Here is a 17186-nt window from a genome sequence, read left to right on the forward strand (position 1 = left end):
AATAACATCATGATAAGTTTCAGCAAGGCAATATACCAGTGAATAGAAGGTGAACTCTTAACAGCTTCCCAAGGGGTAGCTCAGCTGAACCGATACTTTGCAGATAATTTGCATTCAAATATTTTGAATGATTCCTCATGTTTTACTTAAAAGGACATTTAAGAAGTCTAGGCTTAACCCATCTCTCCATAAACTCACTTTTCTTGTATAGAATAGCAGCCAAACATTTGATTCAGCAACATTGTATATGGTGTCTTTGATCCCATGTTGCTCGCTCTTTCTTTTTTGTAACAGAAGGCTCCCATTGGCTGAAATGGGAAGAAGTGATTTTTGCCAATTCCACCTTCCCCTCTAGTCCCTTGTGCCTACCACCCATGCTATTACCTATGGTACTCCAGTTTTCTGGAGTGGATATTCAGGAAGCATAGTGGACTGTAGTGGGAAGGTGAAATTGCTGAAAATTGACCTCGTTTTAGAAGCAGAATGCCAGACTGTGTGGTGTGAGCTTAAAGCATTCTCAGTAAAAGTGAAGTAGAAACATAGTTTAGAAGTAATACTTTCCCTCGCCTTTTCAGGGAGCTGTCGGATTTTGATAAAGATGGTGCATTAACACTGGATGAATTCTGTGCTGCTTTCCATCTAGTAGTTGCTAGGAAGAATGGCTATGACTTGCCTGAGAAACTGCCTGAAAGTTTAATGCCCAAACTGATTGATTTGGAGGACTCAGCAGGTATTTCCTTTCTTCTGTAGAGTTTTGTTCCTTTAAAACTACTGTTAAAAGTAGGATGTCATTAGGCAACATAAAATTTACAGTGTAAATTGTACTAATTTAAGGTTGACTCAGAATAGATTCATTGAAATTAATGGACTTAAACTAGTCACGATCATTCATTTCAGTGGGTCTGCACTGAGTAAAAGTTAGTTGAGTGCAACACAAAGGCCTGTTAATAAGGAAGCAATTTCTTATTCTTGGGGTGGCTTTGTGTATTGTGAGTCACAGTTTTAGAGTCACTATTGAAAATGTGGTGAGAGATGGTGAGAAAAGTTAGAACGGACTGAACTTGCAGTATGATGCCTCAAGCTAGCAACTACATTTTTGTAGCGAAGGACAGAGAGCTCTATTTCTTTGGAAACTATAAGTAAACAGATTCAAGGGTGTTTGATCTTAGCAAACTCATGTACCCAAAAGCAATATATGAAATCCCTATGATTTCACAAATAAGTTAATAAAAACTATATTAATGTTCCTTTCTGAGACTTTAGTATGATTGCTGACATCCCAAGGGCTGCCCTTGAAGGTTGGGACCTTTTGGAATAGAATTTCCATGAGGGTCTATTACTAGAAGAGACTCTAGCACCTCTCCCAACCTCTGTAGAAGAAGAGAGATTGGAACTTCTTCCACTTTGTAAATCCCATTTTCAAGCTTCTGGTTTCTTATTTCAGTATCTGTGTCTTATTAATTTAAAGAATCTTCAGTGTATCTGAAGAAGTGTGCATGCACACGAAAGCTCATACCAAGAACTAACTTAGTTGGTCTTTAAGGTGCTACTGGAAGGAATTTTTTTTGTTAGAACAAATTATGGTTAGTAAAGCTTTGAATTGAAACCTAATTAAGACGTTAACACACGATTGTGCTTGACTTTCATAGTGGTTCCTGTTTCAGAAGCAGGGGATCAGTCTGGTGAGGTAGGTTATGCAAGTTCACCAGCAGAAGCACCTCCAAGCAAATCACCGTCAATGCCATCACTAAATCAAACATGGCCTGAGCTGAATCAAAGCAGTGAGGTTAGCAAACAGTATCTTACTTTGAAAGTTTCTTATTTTAAAATCTAATGTATGACACAATATGAACTAGATGCCACTGTGCCATAAAAGCTGGCTTATGTACCTCTTTTGAGTATTCACTGCATAAACTGAGCAGAAATATATGGCCTTGATCCTAAGCCATAATACATAAGGGTATATTTTGAGATTGTAAACAGGTGCTCAAACATTTAATTATTAATCTATACTTCCTCTTAATCATTAAAGGTGGACTGTTCCATCGGTGATATGTCCTCTATTCAGCATTAGGCCTGTTGTTACCTTGGTGGCATAATTTCTTGACAGTAACATTGCCTGTGCAGAAGACGAAGATTGGAACAGGTCTTTCAGGAGGATCTCAAGTTCTCCAAACTATCCTCCTGAACGTCCTGAAAACATAGGCAAGTTTTGCACTGTCAAGATCTGTTGTAAGCCAGGCTGCTGTTTAGGCTGCGAGAAGTAAAGCTACAGGGAGCCAGGCAGAGGGTCTTCTCGGTAGTGGCACCCACCCTGTAGAATGCCCTCCCATCACATAGTAAGGAAATGAGTAATTATATAACATTTAGGAGACTTGAGTAAAATCCACTAGGTAAGAAATACATATTCTAACAGCAGAAATATCAGTTACCATTTACTATGCTATGCTGGCTCAATTAATAAGCATAATTATAGGGAAATTTTGATTCAAAGAAGGACCAAAAATTAGTATTGATTTGCCTGGTATACATAATTATGGCATTGCTTATTGCAAAGGGTAATAATTAACAATAACAGGTGAGATGTTTAAAGAGTTGCCATATTATTGGACTGGTAGATGTCTTAATGGCTATTAGGCAAAATAGTTGCTTTTGGAATGCATGTGAGGTAGTATGCCTTGTGATTGCAAGTTACTGGTGTCAAACCAGAGATGGCCATTATTTTCACACTGCAGTTGTGAGCTTTCAGAGGCTCCTGTTGTTCCAGCAGACCCTAAACTACCTTTCTTGGTTGGAACCTACAGGGCAATTCCTAAATTGTTGTATATGTAAATCTTCAGGCATCCAATAGTAATTGGCATGTCAAGGTTCCTCCAAAGTTAGAAGCCTAGAGGTGAGGAATGAGTAAAAATACCCAGGCATATGATTTTTATTTAGTTATTTATTTCACACAATTGATATACTATAAGAAAATGAATTGAAAGGTGTTGCCTTGTAATCAAGAGATCAGAGGTATGTGAATGAGAAGAGTAACAAAAAAGGGGTAGTGTATTTTTTTAACTGAAAGTAATACAGAATGCTTGACAAATACTACTAAGACTAATGTGTATTGGGTTATATTTCCAAAAGTTCTAGAACAGCATTTAGCACTCTGATTCTTTTGAATTATTAATCCTATATACTGCCAAATCAAAGTGTAAACAATTATGTAGGAAATTCAATATGTTTACATTTCATGGCAGGCTTGAGGCCAGTCGAGTTTTTATGTACAAATGTATCTGGTTCAAATACTTGCTAAATCATGTTTAATCTTCTTGGAATGAACTTTTGCATTGTTTTGCTTATTTGGGAAACCTATCCAATTTTCAGATTATGATTTCACTTCCCTTTCTTTGAATTGTTTGGTTTGTTGAGGGTTATGTGGAGATTGTATTTAAAGATGCTGTCATCCCCACACTGACGTACCTACTTGGAAAGTTAACTTATGTCAAATTCTTACACTGTTTAACAGTTAGGTCTTCTTGAGGAGTCTTGACTCTTCATATTGGAACTGCCTCTAGGGTTGTCAAATTGATTTATTTTTTATTTTATTTAAAATATATCTACTGTCCAACATGCTAATCTGTCTGGCATTTTTAGGATAACAAAGATTGTGCTACTGTCTCTCTTATAATTCATAATACGCAGTAACTTACTCTTCATTTAACTAGATCAGATTGTTGTGAAATACAATGCTCTAAAACATCTAGCAAATCAAGTTGAATCAGTGTGAGAATATTTTCAGTAACATTACAATTTAATGTTCCTTTATAAACTATTTCATTGTCCACTTAAAAAGGTGTAGCAGTTAATGACGAGAACTTATTAATTGTTACTCTGCAAGTACCAGCAGTATCAGACAGGGTTAGGGCCTGAAAATGTAATACTGTACATACTAGAAGTCAGTACAAGATCCAGAATCAGGGTCAACAAGGGATGATGATGAGTGACAGAAGTGGCCCCACAGGTAATTCAAGTAACAGAGCTCCCCACTAGATTTCCCTTCTTAGGTATGAAACATTCTGGTTGTTGTTTTTTAGGTTCCTAATTTGATTGCCAGGCACTGACATAAGTCACAAGCAGGATGATGTTGTGGCATTTAGCTGCCATCAACAGAAAGCATTAAGATTTAAATCCCTGATACACCAGGCATTATCTTGGGTAGAATCGAAACAGCTGCTTAAGGTTCATTCCAAGGAATTCTGCTGGCCTGGTGGGAACTTCTAATCTCCATGCCATATCACAAACAGCCCACATGCAGTATGGGGAACTGCTTTTGAAGAAACATGTCTAGTTATAATGGATTAGTCATTATATCTAATATTCATATTCTTAGGGTATACAAGTTTTCATGAAGTGTGTTTTTCTAAATGGAGCATAATATTTCTGTATCTGGAAATATTATTTCTTATGATAGGAAGTTTTTGATTTTCAGAGCTCTTACTAAGCAATATGTATGGCAAATCAATGCGTATTAATTATTTCATGTGCCCCTTATACATTTTCCCAGCCACATGTGATCTGTTTATCCCTGAGCAGCTGTTTATAGATAAGTGGGCCCATATTACTGGGAAAAGATATAAAGACCACCTGAAAGAGGTTGCTGAAGTGTTTTAGTTTGACTAATAAGTTACTCACCATTCCACTAACGTGAGATACATTAACACCGATCTTCTATGAAGTAATCTGCCTTTCAAATCCTAGATCAAATCTTAATTTCTTTGATGCCTGGTTTTTGCTATTGTGTCCATGTCTTTTTTCTCTTTTCTTAGCATGAAAAACCGACTTGGCAGTTGTGTATTATGCCAGAGCATGTCCTGTATCTTGTTGAAATGATTGCCAAGGTGGACTTCCCTATTGATTTACTGAGTTTGAACTTCTAATCCTTTGCATTGTTTCAATTATAAATTAAATATTTCTACACTGGTATAAAATGTACTCAGATTAGAAACATTTTTGAGGATTGCTTCGGGGATTGCATTGGCAAGTTGTTGGTAATTTTGTAAAAGTGTTATCTGTAGCTTTTATTCCTGATTCATTCTGAGGTGAAAATTAAAACAATGTACAAAAATCCAGGAAAAATTGGAGTACACAGGGTTGTATCCAAAGTAGCACTATGTGAATATTCCATCAGGGCAAGGATTTTTGTTTGTGCAATGAACCATTCTCCCCCATCCCTCCACCAACGTGCCCCCCACATTTCCCAACCTTCTGTTGAAATTTTTAGGATGGCACGGGATGGGGAAGGGGGAGGGAATTCCCATTGCACAAGTGGAAATCATTGCACTGACATGGATATGTTAGCTGAATGCTGCCCATTGTATTTACACATACATCACGATCAGACAATATAAGAGGTTTCCATTGTCAGTAGCTTGATTTTGTTGTTAAAACATATACACTTACTTTCACAGAAGGGAAATCTCTTGATTTGCTCATACCCTATGCAATACTTGACAGTTAAATTCTTGGTAGCATTGAGAAGCCGAAAGGATGAAGCTCAAAATACATTTTTAAAAATGTGTGTGTTGACAGTTTTTGCAAATAAAACAACTGCCATTGCAACCTCTGAACTACCTTAAATCTTCTCCAGGAAACCTTTACTCCATCTCTCATGCTGACTTGTCTCTCCTCTGTCTGTTCAGCAGTGGGAGACATTTAGCGAACGCTCCTCAAGCTCACAAACTCTGACCCAATTTGATTCTAACATTGCACCAGCTGATCCTGTAAGTCAATCACTTAGCTTGCTTGTTTGAAATTAATTTTATTAACTCTGAATTTTCATTAATTGTATCTTGCCTGTTAATGCATGATTCTACAAAGCTTGGTGGGAAATGGTGGCAGAAGTCATACATTTTATCTGCTTTAAAATTTATTGGAGGAATCATATGTCTGCAGTATGATTCAAGTTTAATTATAGAACATTTTATGAGTTCAAGAAATAAAATGCAGTCTGTTCATTATTATTATTTTGAAGTATCTTCAGTGTACAGAGTGTGTTGAAATTCTTATTCATTATGGCTGTGACACTTTTTAGCTGCCTTGTGCTGAAAAACAGGATTGAAATTAGAAAATAAGTATGGTAACTTGCCAAAGACCAGTTTGAACAAGGACAGCCAAAGTCACATGCAGATCCAGTCCTTTCATCCCAAAGCCCACACATAAAGCCCTTTTTTATAGATACCATGTAATCGCATTTGCTAATCTTCATTTTTCTACTTCTCCTAAGTACATGTTACTGCTTTCATGAACACAACCACTGTCCTCTATGGACAAAACCAAGACAACAGGTTTTCCTTGTCTGTATAATGGCCCGTATGTGACAATTTGCCCAAGTCATATATACATCCTTCATTCTCCATAGTGTGGTGCTTCTCGCAGTTTTTAATTTCAGGACCTCTAACCTAACAAACATACTCTGCCCTCATGCACCCCATCCCACTGAGAGCCATGTATTGGGCATGTGATGGTGCATAATCTTCATTCACTGCTTTGTGAATAATTCCCACACTGCCAGAGCAAAACACTAGAAAGGAACATCTCTGGCTCCTTTCCGTAGATGGTAAGTTAAATCTGATGAGAGGAAAATCAGTGTGTGCTGTAGTGTCTCCCTCAGTAGAACTGCATTCTCCCATGTGACTTGTCATACTGTTTTAGAAACACGGTACTAAAGGCACAGACTTTTTTCTTTGTGAATGCAAAAGCTGAGCAGCAGGTAATGTGGGGTGGGCTGTGAAGCATCTTGGCAGGTGGCATGCAGCGAGTGGGTGGGATGACAGCTTTTATAGATCCATAGTTTTTCTTGGAGGGCCAGAAATGAAGTGCTGTTGCACTTGCATCCTGCTTGCCAGTTTTTTCTGGACATCTGGCTGGCCATAGCGAGAGTAGGATAATGGACCTTTGGCTTGATCCAGCAGAATCTTAACCAGCCCTGCGTTACACGTGCTGCTGTACAGCAGAAGCAGTGTGCAGCACAGTGTGGTCTAGCTGACACTGTGCCATAACTATATACTTTCATATATACTTCACCGTGTAAATTGCTACAAATTAAGGCACATGAGCTCCTGAACAACTTATTTAGAAACACATATAACCTTGTGCAAGCAGAATATTGTGTGCAAACTGCTTAAAGTGTTTGTTTAACAGGGGCAGCCAGTAAGCTTTGCTCCAGTGATGATTTGCCCAATGCAGATAAGCAAATGATATGCTTCCATGTACTTTGCTAGTGAAAGAGCTGTCATGTACTGTTTTGAGTATCACAACAAAGTTGCAACAGAGTTTGTTTTAGTATTCAAGCTTTTTAATGAAACTTTTGATTAAGCTATCAACTTTAGACCAATTAATTCTACTAAGCTAAGTTCAATTTATACCTCTTTGTCTTAGGATACTGCTATTGTTCATCCTGTTCCTATTAGAATGACTCCAAGCAAAATTCATTTGCAAGAAATGGAACTTAAAAGAACTGGAAATGGTAAGTTGTTAGGTGGTGCCTTTAGAACAACCTCTATGTAGCTAAACATTAATTTTCACAAACATAATTAGTTATTGCAAGCCTATCAAACAATGTATTCGTTTTTGTATCCATTGATATTGTCACTATAGGGTTCTTGAAGCCATTAATAGTTTTATCCTATTCAGTTATTGGGACGCGGTTGGCGCTGTGGGTAAAACCTCAGCGCCTAGGACTTGCCGATCGAAAGGTCGGCGGTTCGAATCCCCGCGGCGGGGTGCGCTCCCGATGCTCGGTCCCAGCGCCTGCCAACCTAGCAGTGCGAAAGCACCCCCCGGGTGCAAGTAGACAAATAGGGACCGCTTACTAGCGGGAAGGTAAACAGCATTCCGTGTGCTACTCTGGTGCCGGTTCGCCGGAGCAGCTTCGTCACGCTGGCCACGTGACCCGGAAGTGTCTGCGGACAGCGCTGGCTCCCGGCCTCTAGAGTCTGTCAAGACTGGCCTGTATGGGCAGGGGTACCTTTACCTTTACCTTATTCAGTTATTATACTGTCACATTCACATGAAATCCTAAACCAAGAAACAAGCCATTCACTAGCCACATTTAATTGTGTGACTGAGGCTAGGGCTCATCAGCTCCCCCAGCTTCTTCTCTGGTATGGCCATGAGGAGATCAGAAGGTTCAGCTTCTGGTTTTGACTATCTGCAATTTGTTACATCGGAATTGGGAAAAACAAGCTTGTTGAAACAAACCATCTCCAATCCGTGGTTTGTGAATCTGGCTTTCATAGTCAAAATTAAGCACAGTATAGGGACCCCACTGGAGAAGGAAAAGGGAGCAGGTTGTTGACAGGAACAAGTCTTGTTCATGTGCATCTGAACCAGGCCACACTTTTCAAGCCTGATTTAGCTTGCACATTTGTTGAGAAGCTAAAATTGCAAAGGGGGTTGGCATTGAGTAGCACTCTATATAGAAGTGGCAGTATAAAAATACTGTAAGACAATGCAGACAACAACAAGTACATGGATTGAGGGTGCTTGAATCAAAAAAATGTAATTGTGGCGTCTTATGCCATTTTTCTATAATACAGACTTTTAAACCCCTACAAATAATAGACTTGAATGATATCATTTTATGTTGCATTTGAGCAGTTTTGATGTTCTTAAAATTATTGTCTTGTGTTTTAATATTGTGTATTATTTATTCTTTTGTAAGCCACTCAAAAGCATGTTTTGATGAGTGGCCATTAATCTAGTAATAAAATAAAAAATGTTTTTTCTTTCTCTAAAAGGGACAGAGATCCTGTTCATGTAATTTGGCTTTTCAGTCTTCCCTTCCCTTTGCATTCCCCCAAAATCTGTTCCTGGGGATTGGTGTGTGATATGATGCACATGGGGAGGGGAGTTGATATCCACATATACACATGTGTGGCCAGAAATGCAAGTTATGATCTTGGCTGTTCAAAATTTTAATTTTGACATACTACTATGGTGTCAGACTTTGAGCATTAGGTGAAATTTGCCATAAGAAGAGAGGTAGACTAACTTACTGTTACTAAATATATATTTTATTCCTTTTTAGATCACACAAATCCCACGAGTCCTTTACTTGTAAAATCACCTGATCTTGTAGAAGAAAGTAAAATGAGTTCATCTGCAAAATTTGTAGGAGGAAATACAGTTGGCAAGTATCAATGTTTTCTTTCCTAGTAGGGTGTCAGCCTATTTCATTTCATTTCATTTCACTGCAAATAGTTAAATGACTGTAATGACTGTAGTACATTCAGCAGCTACTCTGGCCATCTATGTGCAGTGGGAAACCCTTTAAAATGCACATTTATTTTGTGTTTGAAAAAGGATGTGAAGCATCCTTCAGAGTTGGGGATTGAGATGTCTTATTCTTTAACACACCATAGCCACTCTGATGCCCTCTTAGACCTCTTTACACATACTTTAAGGATTGTGTCTGGTAGCTGCTAGCTAGTTGGAATCCATTCAGACCTATATAATTTCTCAGATCTTCAGTCAAAGTAGTGGAAATTGTAAAGTACATTTTTGCAGTGCAGACCCCTGGGTTAGTAGGTATTGTTGATTATTCCAGAGTAAAGGGATATGATCTAATATATGTGAAGAGGCCAGATCCATTGTAGGAAGATTCTGGTATGGAAACTTGTTTTGCTTATCAATTTTGTGTCACTTGTGACCAATATACCTTATTTATAGAAAAGTCACTCGTACGTTTTATTCTGTAAGATTATTCTGTGGAATAATCAAAACATGATTAATCAACAAGCAATGTATGATTTTCTTTTTCTTATATCAGCAGATGGTTACAGCAGCTCAGATTCCTTTACTTCTGACCCAGAACATATTGGAAGCACTGTAACAAGACAACGGTAATTAGATCCTTAAATATGAATGATGTTAAAGTAGCAACTCCTTTCCAAGGGTAAAGTACCCATCTCCTACTCCACAATTTGTCCCCCCAAACACACAGCCTGGTAATCTCTAAAAGAAATTCATAATTCTAGAAGGAGTCAATTTCCTGATTGGTCTTTTTGTGTGTGTGTTTGTGTTGACTTAAGAGCTGCTGCGTCACTTCCTAAGTCAGGCATGCCCAAACTTGGCTCTCCAGATGTTTTGGGACTACAACTCCCATCATCGCTAGCTAACAGGACCAGTGGTCAAGGATGATGAGAATTGTACTCCCAAAACATCTGGAGGGCCAAGTTTGGCTATGCCTGTCCTAAGTGTTTATTTGGTGGTATAGCAGTCCATAAGTTTAACAAGCACTTAGCATTAAAACGCTCACAGAAAAGCGCACTGAGTTCCAGAATAAAAAGGGTGCAGGGTGGTGCTTCAGTGATGGTCTCATTCAGTGGTAGTGTTCTGTTATACATAGTTATCAACTACAATGCCTCTTAACACAACTGTTTTTGTCTTGTGTCTTTTCCTGGCTCCAAGAATATATTCTCAAAGAATTTAAGCACTCCCGCAAGCTGTATTCACTTACCACCATTGTTTAACTGTCTATTTGTCAGTCATAGAATAAGATTTCCTTTCCTCCATTCTGCAGCCTGAAGTGAGGATGGGCAACATAAAGCCCTCAGGTCAGATCCATGATCCATAGGGTGCTATTAGAACATTGGAAATATGTGTGTGTGCTGTTTAGCAAACTTCTAGATTCCAGCATTGTGATGCAAACCTGTAAATTGCAAGGGCAGTGGAGCTGAGTTTTCCAGACTGCAGAAAGATCTAATGATATAAAACCATTTCCCGGTATTGCCACATGTACACATTCTTAGGTATTTATACAAGGATGACTGTATTCTTTCTATTCTTTTGGTGAAAAAGGAGCTTGTCTCATTTTAGAGTAGAAATTGTTCTCTGGAAACAATAGGCTATCCATTTTCAAGCTGGTTTGATAGATCCATGCAGAAAACAGGCCCTATAATTTGAACAAGGTGACTTCCCCAGTCTAAATAAAATAAAATAAAAATTCCTTCCAGTAGCACCTTAGAGACCAAGTAAGTTTGTTCTTGGTATGAACTTTCGTGTGCATGCACACTTCTTCAGATACACTGAAACAGGTCACCAGACCCTTATATATAGTGAGAGGGTGGGGATGGCTATTACTCAGAAGGGTGGTGGGAATGGGTGATTGGCTGATCGGTGTGGTAAACCTCTTGACGACTGTGACTGCAATTGGTCTTACAGGAAAAAGCAAGGGGTGAGATGGCTAAAAATAGCTTTATCACGGATAATGAGATCAGAATCCAATGTCTCTATTCGAACCAGATCTCTCCATGGTTTTAAGTTTGGTAATAAGTTGCAAATCAGCAACTTCCCTTTCCAGTCTATTTCTGAAATTCTTTTGTAATAAGACAGCTACTTTGAGATCTAGCTGATCTTAATCTACAAGTGCAGGTCTCTTCATTGTATCATGGCTGGCAGATCACAACTCAGTACTTTTCAGTTATCTTCAGTAGTTAAAGTTTAGATGTCCAGCTTCTTAAAGAGCAAATTTTACTGGGAAGGAAACAGTTGCTGTGTTCTGATGACTATATGGGACTCATGAACTACAGTTTGCAATAGAATTTCTGTAGTTCCATTGTTTTTCAGATCACATTCAGGGACGTCTCCCGACAATATAGCTCCTCCACCACCACCACCAAGGCCTCACCCTTCGCACTCAAGATCATCATCTTTAGATATGAACAGAACCTTCACTATTACTCCAGGTGGGCATGGTTCAGATTATTTTATAAAGTCAGTTTATTTTATTCATTCTTAAATCAGGGTCACTTGGGTAGTTCTCCTTTCTGTTTAGAACAGTACTGAATGTTCATGATGTTGAGACAGTTGGGAGGAAAGGTTGTTTGTTTCTTTTCTTTTCTTTTTTTTAAAAAGATATTTATTGAAATTTTTAAACAATTAAACAGATTTCGCAGACATAAAAAGTACAAAAGAAAATACATAGAAATACAAAAGAAAAGAAAAGAAAAACATGAAAATCCTGCTTCTAGGTTGTTTGTTTCAGTCATGTTTGCAATCTTGGGTGGAGGACGGTGTTAATATTTGTGTCCTAAAATATAATTATTAATGGGAACATGTTGCACAAGAGAAATTTTCACAATGCTTTTCAGCAGAAAGCCTACCTGAAGATTTAGATCTCTCTCCTGTCAGCTCCTGTCTTGCTTTGTTTGCAGGAATCATCTGGAGCTGCAGCCAGTTTGTTGAAGTGTGCCTTACTTTCTTCTTTCTGCTTGAGGCACGCCATCCTATACACGTTCACTCAGAAGTGAGACCCCTTGAGTTCAGTGGGGTTTACTGCTGAGTAAGCATTCACAGGATTGCAGCCTGCGTGATCAAGATTACATAGGCTAATCTGTAGGAATTTTATGAGTCAAGAAACTTGCCCGAAGGCCTAGATTTTGGAACGTGCTGAGCCCTTAAACCATGTAACAATTAAAATACAGCAGCAAGTGACTGCTGAAGCTTGACCCTGCTTACATCCAAACAACTGCTTGTTTTAAAGTACTTAGCCAAAAGTTGTTAACACAGCTGAAAACATATTTAGTGTTCTCTTCTAAATATTACTGCCTTGTAGGTCAACAGCAAACTGGAGCGATTGCCTACCCCCCTGCAGTGCCTCCAAGACCTCCACCCACACAGGTTATTCTTCGATTTCTGTTGAAATTGTAAATTAATTGCATCTTTTCAGCGGTGGTACCGATTTCTGTTAATAATACTGTAATAATCTCTTCATTGAATAGTTCCATCTCAGAACAGGGGGAAATGAAATGAAATAAATGTACAGGAAAACGATAATAAACAAAAACTACAGAATCCATAAAAATAAGTCCAATAAATATCCTGAACAATTCCATCATAAAACAGGGTAAGCTAAGCTGCAGTGAGGACAACTGTTAAAATTTTCAATTTCACCAAATATCTGGCTAAAGAAAATGGAACATCCAAGCATGTAAAATCACCTAATGACATTTTGGGATGAGGTGATTGGCAAAATGGACAAAATCATCCCCCAGCACATTACAAAGATCCCATAATTAGCCTTACTGAATTTGTTTATGAACAAGAACCTGGAGCTGATCACAAACCTTTCTTTAAAAGGCTAGCTGCTGGTGACAGCATGTACGATCATCACTGCCTTTTGGAAATACCTTAAAGGAGCAAATTTAACATCTTGGCACAAGACATGGCAAATACCTCTCACTGAAAAATTGACAGATAAGTTGAGAATGGTGAGAGGAATTAAAGAGATACTTTTGTGAGAGAATGGTGGAAATGTATTGCTTTCACAAACATGCCAGAAAATAAAAGAAAGATCTCTAGGGTTTTTGCTAATTTATGGATATCATCACAATTAGATTTTATCTGTAATACTGTCAACATTTTATGGGAATTGTCATCTATAAAACATAAGCAGGGGTCTCTCACTTGTTGAATTCTTAGTTTCTATTCATCTGCATTCCGTTATATTTTTGTATTTCACAGGACATTATGCTCCAAGTATTCTGGAAAAAGGATTTTAATAATTAATAGTAATAAGAATTAAGCAATCAAATAACCTTCCCACCGCAGCTTGCATCTTTGTGCGAGAGACAATGATGGCCTCACTCTGTGCCAACAGACTCTCTCACTCTGTGGCTTCTGAGCAGCTTAACAACTTTTACCCCTGTTCTCCACCCTACCCAAGTTGTCACACTGAGTGGCATGAATCATTGTCTACATGCACCCACAGCAATGAAATATATTTTAAAAATGTTTTTCTCTTATATGTTTATATGGAAGAAAACAACTAGCAAAATAAACATATGTCACTTACATGGTGACAAATTATCCAGAATGTCTCCCCCTGTCATCTTATAAATATTTACCTTAATTCAAATATGCCTTGAATATTTAGGTCAGAAAAGAACTCTGTTTACTTGGTTAGTATCCAAGCAAACTTTCTTATCTGAGCGAGTTTTTACATTAGTAAACTTTTTAAAAGTACCAACATAATCTGTGACATTGATTCTCTTCCTGTAGGCTGGAGCTCATGTTCACCGTTCATCAGATGCTGAAGGTCTAATAGCACACACCAGTACCTCACCTCAGCAAATACCAGAACAGCCAAACTTCGCAGATTTTAGCCAGTTTGAGGTTTTTGCTGCATCAGGTGTAAATGAAGAAGAGGACGATGAAACTGAGAAACAACCAGAGGTTTTGCAGGTTAGCATAGATATTATATCTTCTGGCTATTTTATCTGAGAATCTGTTAATTGCTGTCCAGTTATATTCATGTGGTAGTGTTGAATGCCATTGCCCAGTAGACACTCGATAGTTTCCAGATCTGTTTTATCTGGGAAAGGGCATAGCTGGCACTTGAAGAAATATAAAAGCCTCATACATTAGCGTTTCTGAGGATTCTGGTACTTCTCAGTGTGATCGGGCTGTTAAAGGCTTCACTTTTATGTGAGCTTTGAGAGTGTACATTTGGTCTCAGTTTAAGTATCTGATCTCATACTCTTTCCCAAACCTGAAGATTATTTGAAACATTGCTTGCTTGCCATGATGCATTTTTGAGTTATTTCTGTCTCTAGGTAGAAAAAACACCTGATTCTGCTGGGCCTCTTAGAGTTGCCAAAGGTGATGGAAGACTTGAAGACAAAACAGTTTCTAGTACGCCTGCAAATACGGTATGTAAAATGTGCAACACAAGAACAGGTATTTTCTGTGGTGGCTTCCCACTTGTGGAATGCTCACCTGGCACCATCGTTACATATCTTTAGGAACCAGGCAAAGACGTCTCTTTTCCCAAGCCTTTTACTAATAATATTCTTTAAATTGTTTTAATTAAAGTCTATGGCCTTTTAAACTGTGGGCGGGGTATTTGTTGTTGTGGCTGTAATGGTACGTATTTTTATGGTTTTATTTTGTAAACTGCCCTGTGATCTTCAGATGAAGTATAGAAATTTAATTAATAGTGCTACTACTGATCATGGATTTCAACCTCCATTTTACCTAAAAAGCACATGTTTCTTAAAGCAACTTGCATAGCAGCATGTTGTAGTGGCAAAATTTAAAAACTAAAATTGACTATAATGTTCCCATAGGGTCTTAACAGATGCTAGAGTTACCTGTAAAACTGGGATTGTTCTTCCTGTCATGGCTCAGTTCTTGAAAAGCAGTGGTTGCACAAAAGGTTTTGTATAATATTGCAGATTGCTGCTTGCTGATGCCATTTTTATGATATATTACTGCTGCTTATTTTGCTGTGGTGAATTTTTTATGTGTAATTTTTTTATGCCTTGGGTAGAAAGGTTGGAAATAAATGAAAAAATATAAGAAGAGTCAATGCTGTAGATTAAATCTACTTTCATTGGCTGAATAAAGCAAAATTCAGTTGATAACCGACTTTCATATTCATTCAGTGCTTTTGCTGTTTGATAGATACATAACTGTCTGCAGCCAAAGGTATCTCTCACAATAATGCATCACTTGCTGAATATGTGAACTAGCTCCATTGAAACAAGGGTCTGAGGTGATTAGAAACAAACTCTTTCTGTAATGGCTCAGCCACCATTGGTTAATGGTCATCATGCGAGGAGCAGACATGTGTGCACTTTTGATTCTCACTATTGTGCTGGGTTGCAACTCCTATTCATGCTGTAGATTCCCCATCCATGGATGAAGCACACCAAAATCAATTTCCTTTGGACCCGAGCCTTCACAACACGATGGTTTTAGTTTGAAAGCTATGGAGATCCCTTACAGACTCTTTAAGTCTTTTCAGTACAGAAGAAGAGGAACACAGCCCACGCCATATGCTAGCCCTCATTCAATTTACTCTTCATTCTTCACAGCACCTTTGGGTGCAAGTCTGATTCCTGTACTTGTTTGGAAATAGAGGGGTTGAGCTAGCAGAACTTTGACATTCTCATTGAAACTTAACATTGACCCATTTGTCACATGCTGGGTCAACTTAGCCACAAATGTGGGTTATTTCCCACCACCACCCACTTTGTATTCATTCTGTTGCATTTTGGCAAAGATAAGTAAACTAAAGGGCAAAAACAGTAAGTCGTCCTGTCAACAGAAGCCCTGTGCAAAGACTTGTGTTGCCCATTGGGGATTCTCTTTATCCTCCCCCCTGTGCCCTCCCAATTTTCTCTAGGGGGGTTGGGAGAACCTCAGAACAGCGTGCTGAGAGAGAAGGGGGTTCATACTGTCTGAAAAGCCGATATGCTTGCATTGATGGAACAATCAGAAGAGTGGAATGTTAAATTCCTCCTAGCATATTGGCATTCCTTTCAAAGTTTTTACACTTTTAATGCCACACAGGCAGGATTGATATACCTTAGACTTTTCCCCCACAAGTACCTTTGTTTTATGGGACGCGGGTGGCGCTGTGGGTTAAACCACAGAGCCTAGGACTTGCCGATCAGAAGTTTGGAGGTTCGAATCCCAACAACGGGGGTGAGCTCCCGTTGCTCGGTCCCTGCTCCTGCCAACCTAGCAGTTTGAAAGCACGTCAAAGTGCAAGTAGGTAAATAGGTACCACTCTGGCGGGAAAGTAAACGGCGTTTCTGTGCGCTGCTCTGGTTTGCCAGAAGCGGTTTAGTCATGCTGGCCACATGACTCGGAAGCTATACGCTGGCTCCCTCAGACAATAAAGCGAGATGAGCGCCGCAACCCCAGAGTCGGTCACGACTGGACCTAATGGTGAGGTCAGGGGTCTCTTTACCTTTTTACCTTTGTTTTTAAAAAAGGTATCTGGAGATACTGCTGATCCTCCCTTACAACTTAATATCACTTTCGGATGGTTTGTTATGCATCCAGTGTCAATCCAAGACAGGCAGAGGGTAAAGTCGAAGAAAGCTTAACAAACTGTGTCAGGTGTGCAGCTGACATTCATCTATAACCCAGATTAAATACACAGTTGAAAAGTTGTGGTTGTTTCTTCAATTACCCCAGATGGACAGAGTTTTACATCTGAATGCTGATGCCTTCAAATGTAACAGCATGCTTCCAGGCTATGGATTCCTCAGCTTCATATGCATGGTAGCCAGTTTAAGTATAACACTGAACATGCAGAATCCCAAATGGCCAGTGCTTGGAGGTTTTTTTATATACATTTAAAACAGGCCTAACCATTCTCTAGTGATGCTTCCAGGAGGCTTAAAATA

The 17186-nt window shown here is 38.8% G+C and overlaps 1 protein-coding gene across 6 annotated transcripts in view; it reads left to right on the plus strand.

Moving 5' to 3' along the window:
- The window catches only part of REPS1 (RALBP1 associated Eps domain containing 1), a 40139-nt gene that overhangs the window by 19037 nt on the left and 3916 nt on the right, over window positions 1-17186 (plus strand). For 3 of the 6 annotated variants that reach the window (XM_077925952.1, XM_077925948.1, XM_077925946.1), the window contains exons 8-17: window positions 576-730; window positions 1650-1786; window positions 5685-5765; window positions 7423-7510; window positions 9074-9175; window positions 9815-9887; window positions 11614-11732; window positions 12602-12666; window positions 14047-14229; window positions 14601-14696. In XM_077925952.1, coding sequence (XP_077782078.1) covers window positions 576-730; window positions 1650-1786; window positions 5685-5765; window positions 7423-7510; window positions 9074-9175; window positions 9815-9887; window positions 11614-11732; window positions 12602-12666; window positions 14047-14229; window positions 14601-14696 — 1099 coding nt within the window. The remainder of the gene's footprint in view (window positions 1-575; window positions 731-1649; window positions 1787-5684; window positions 5766-7422; window positions 7511-9073; window positions 9176-9814; window positions 9888-11613; window positions 11733-12601; window positions 12667-14046; window positions 14230-14600; window positions 14697-17186) is intronic. The other 3 variants (XM_077925947.1, XM_077925950.1, XM_077925951.1) reach the window with 3 other exon arrangements.

Source organism: Podarcis muralis, chromosome 3, assembly GCF_964188315.1.
Source record: "Podarcis muralis chromosome 3, rPodMur119.hap1.1, whole genome shotgun sequence".
Lineage (NCBI taxonomy): Eukaryota > Metazoa > Chordata > Lepidosauria > Squamata > Lacertidae > Podarcis > Podarcis muralis.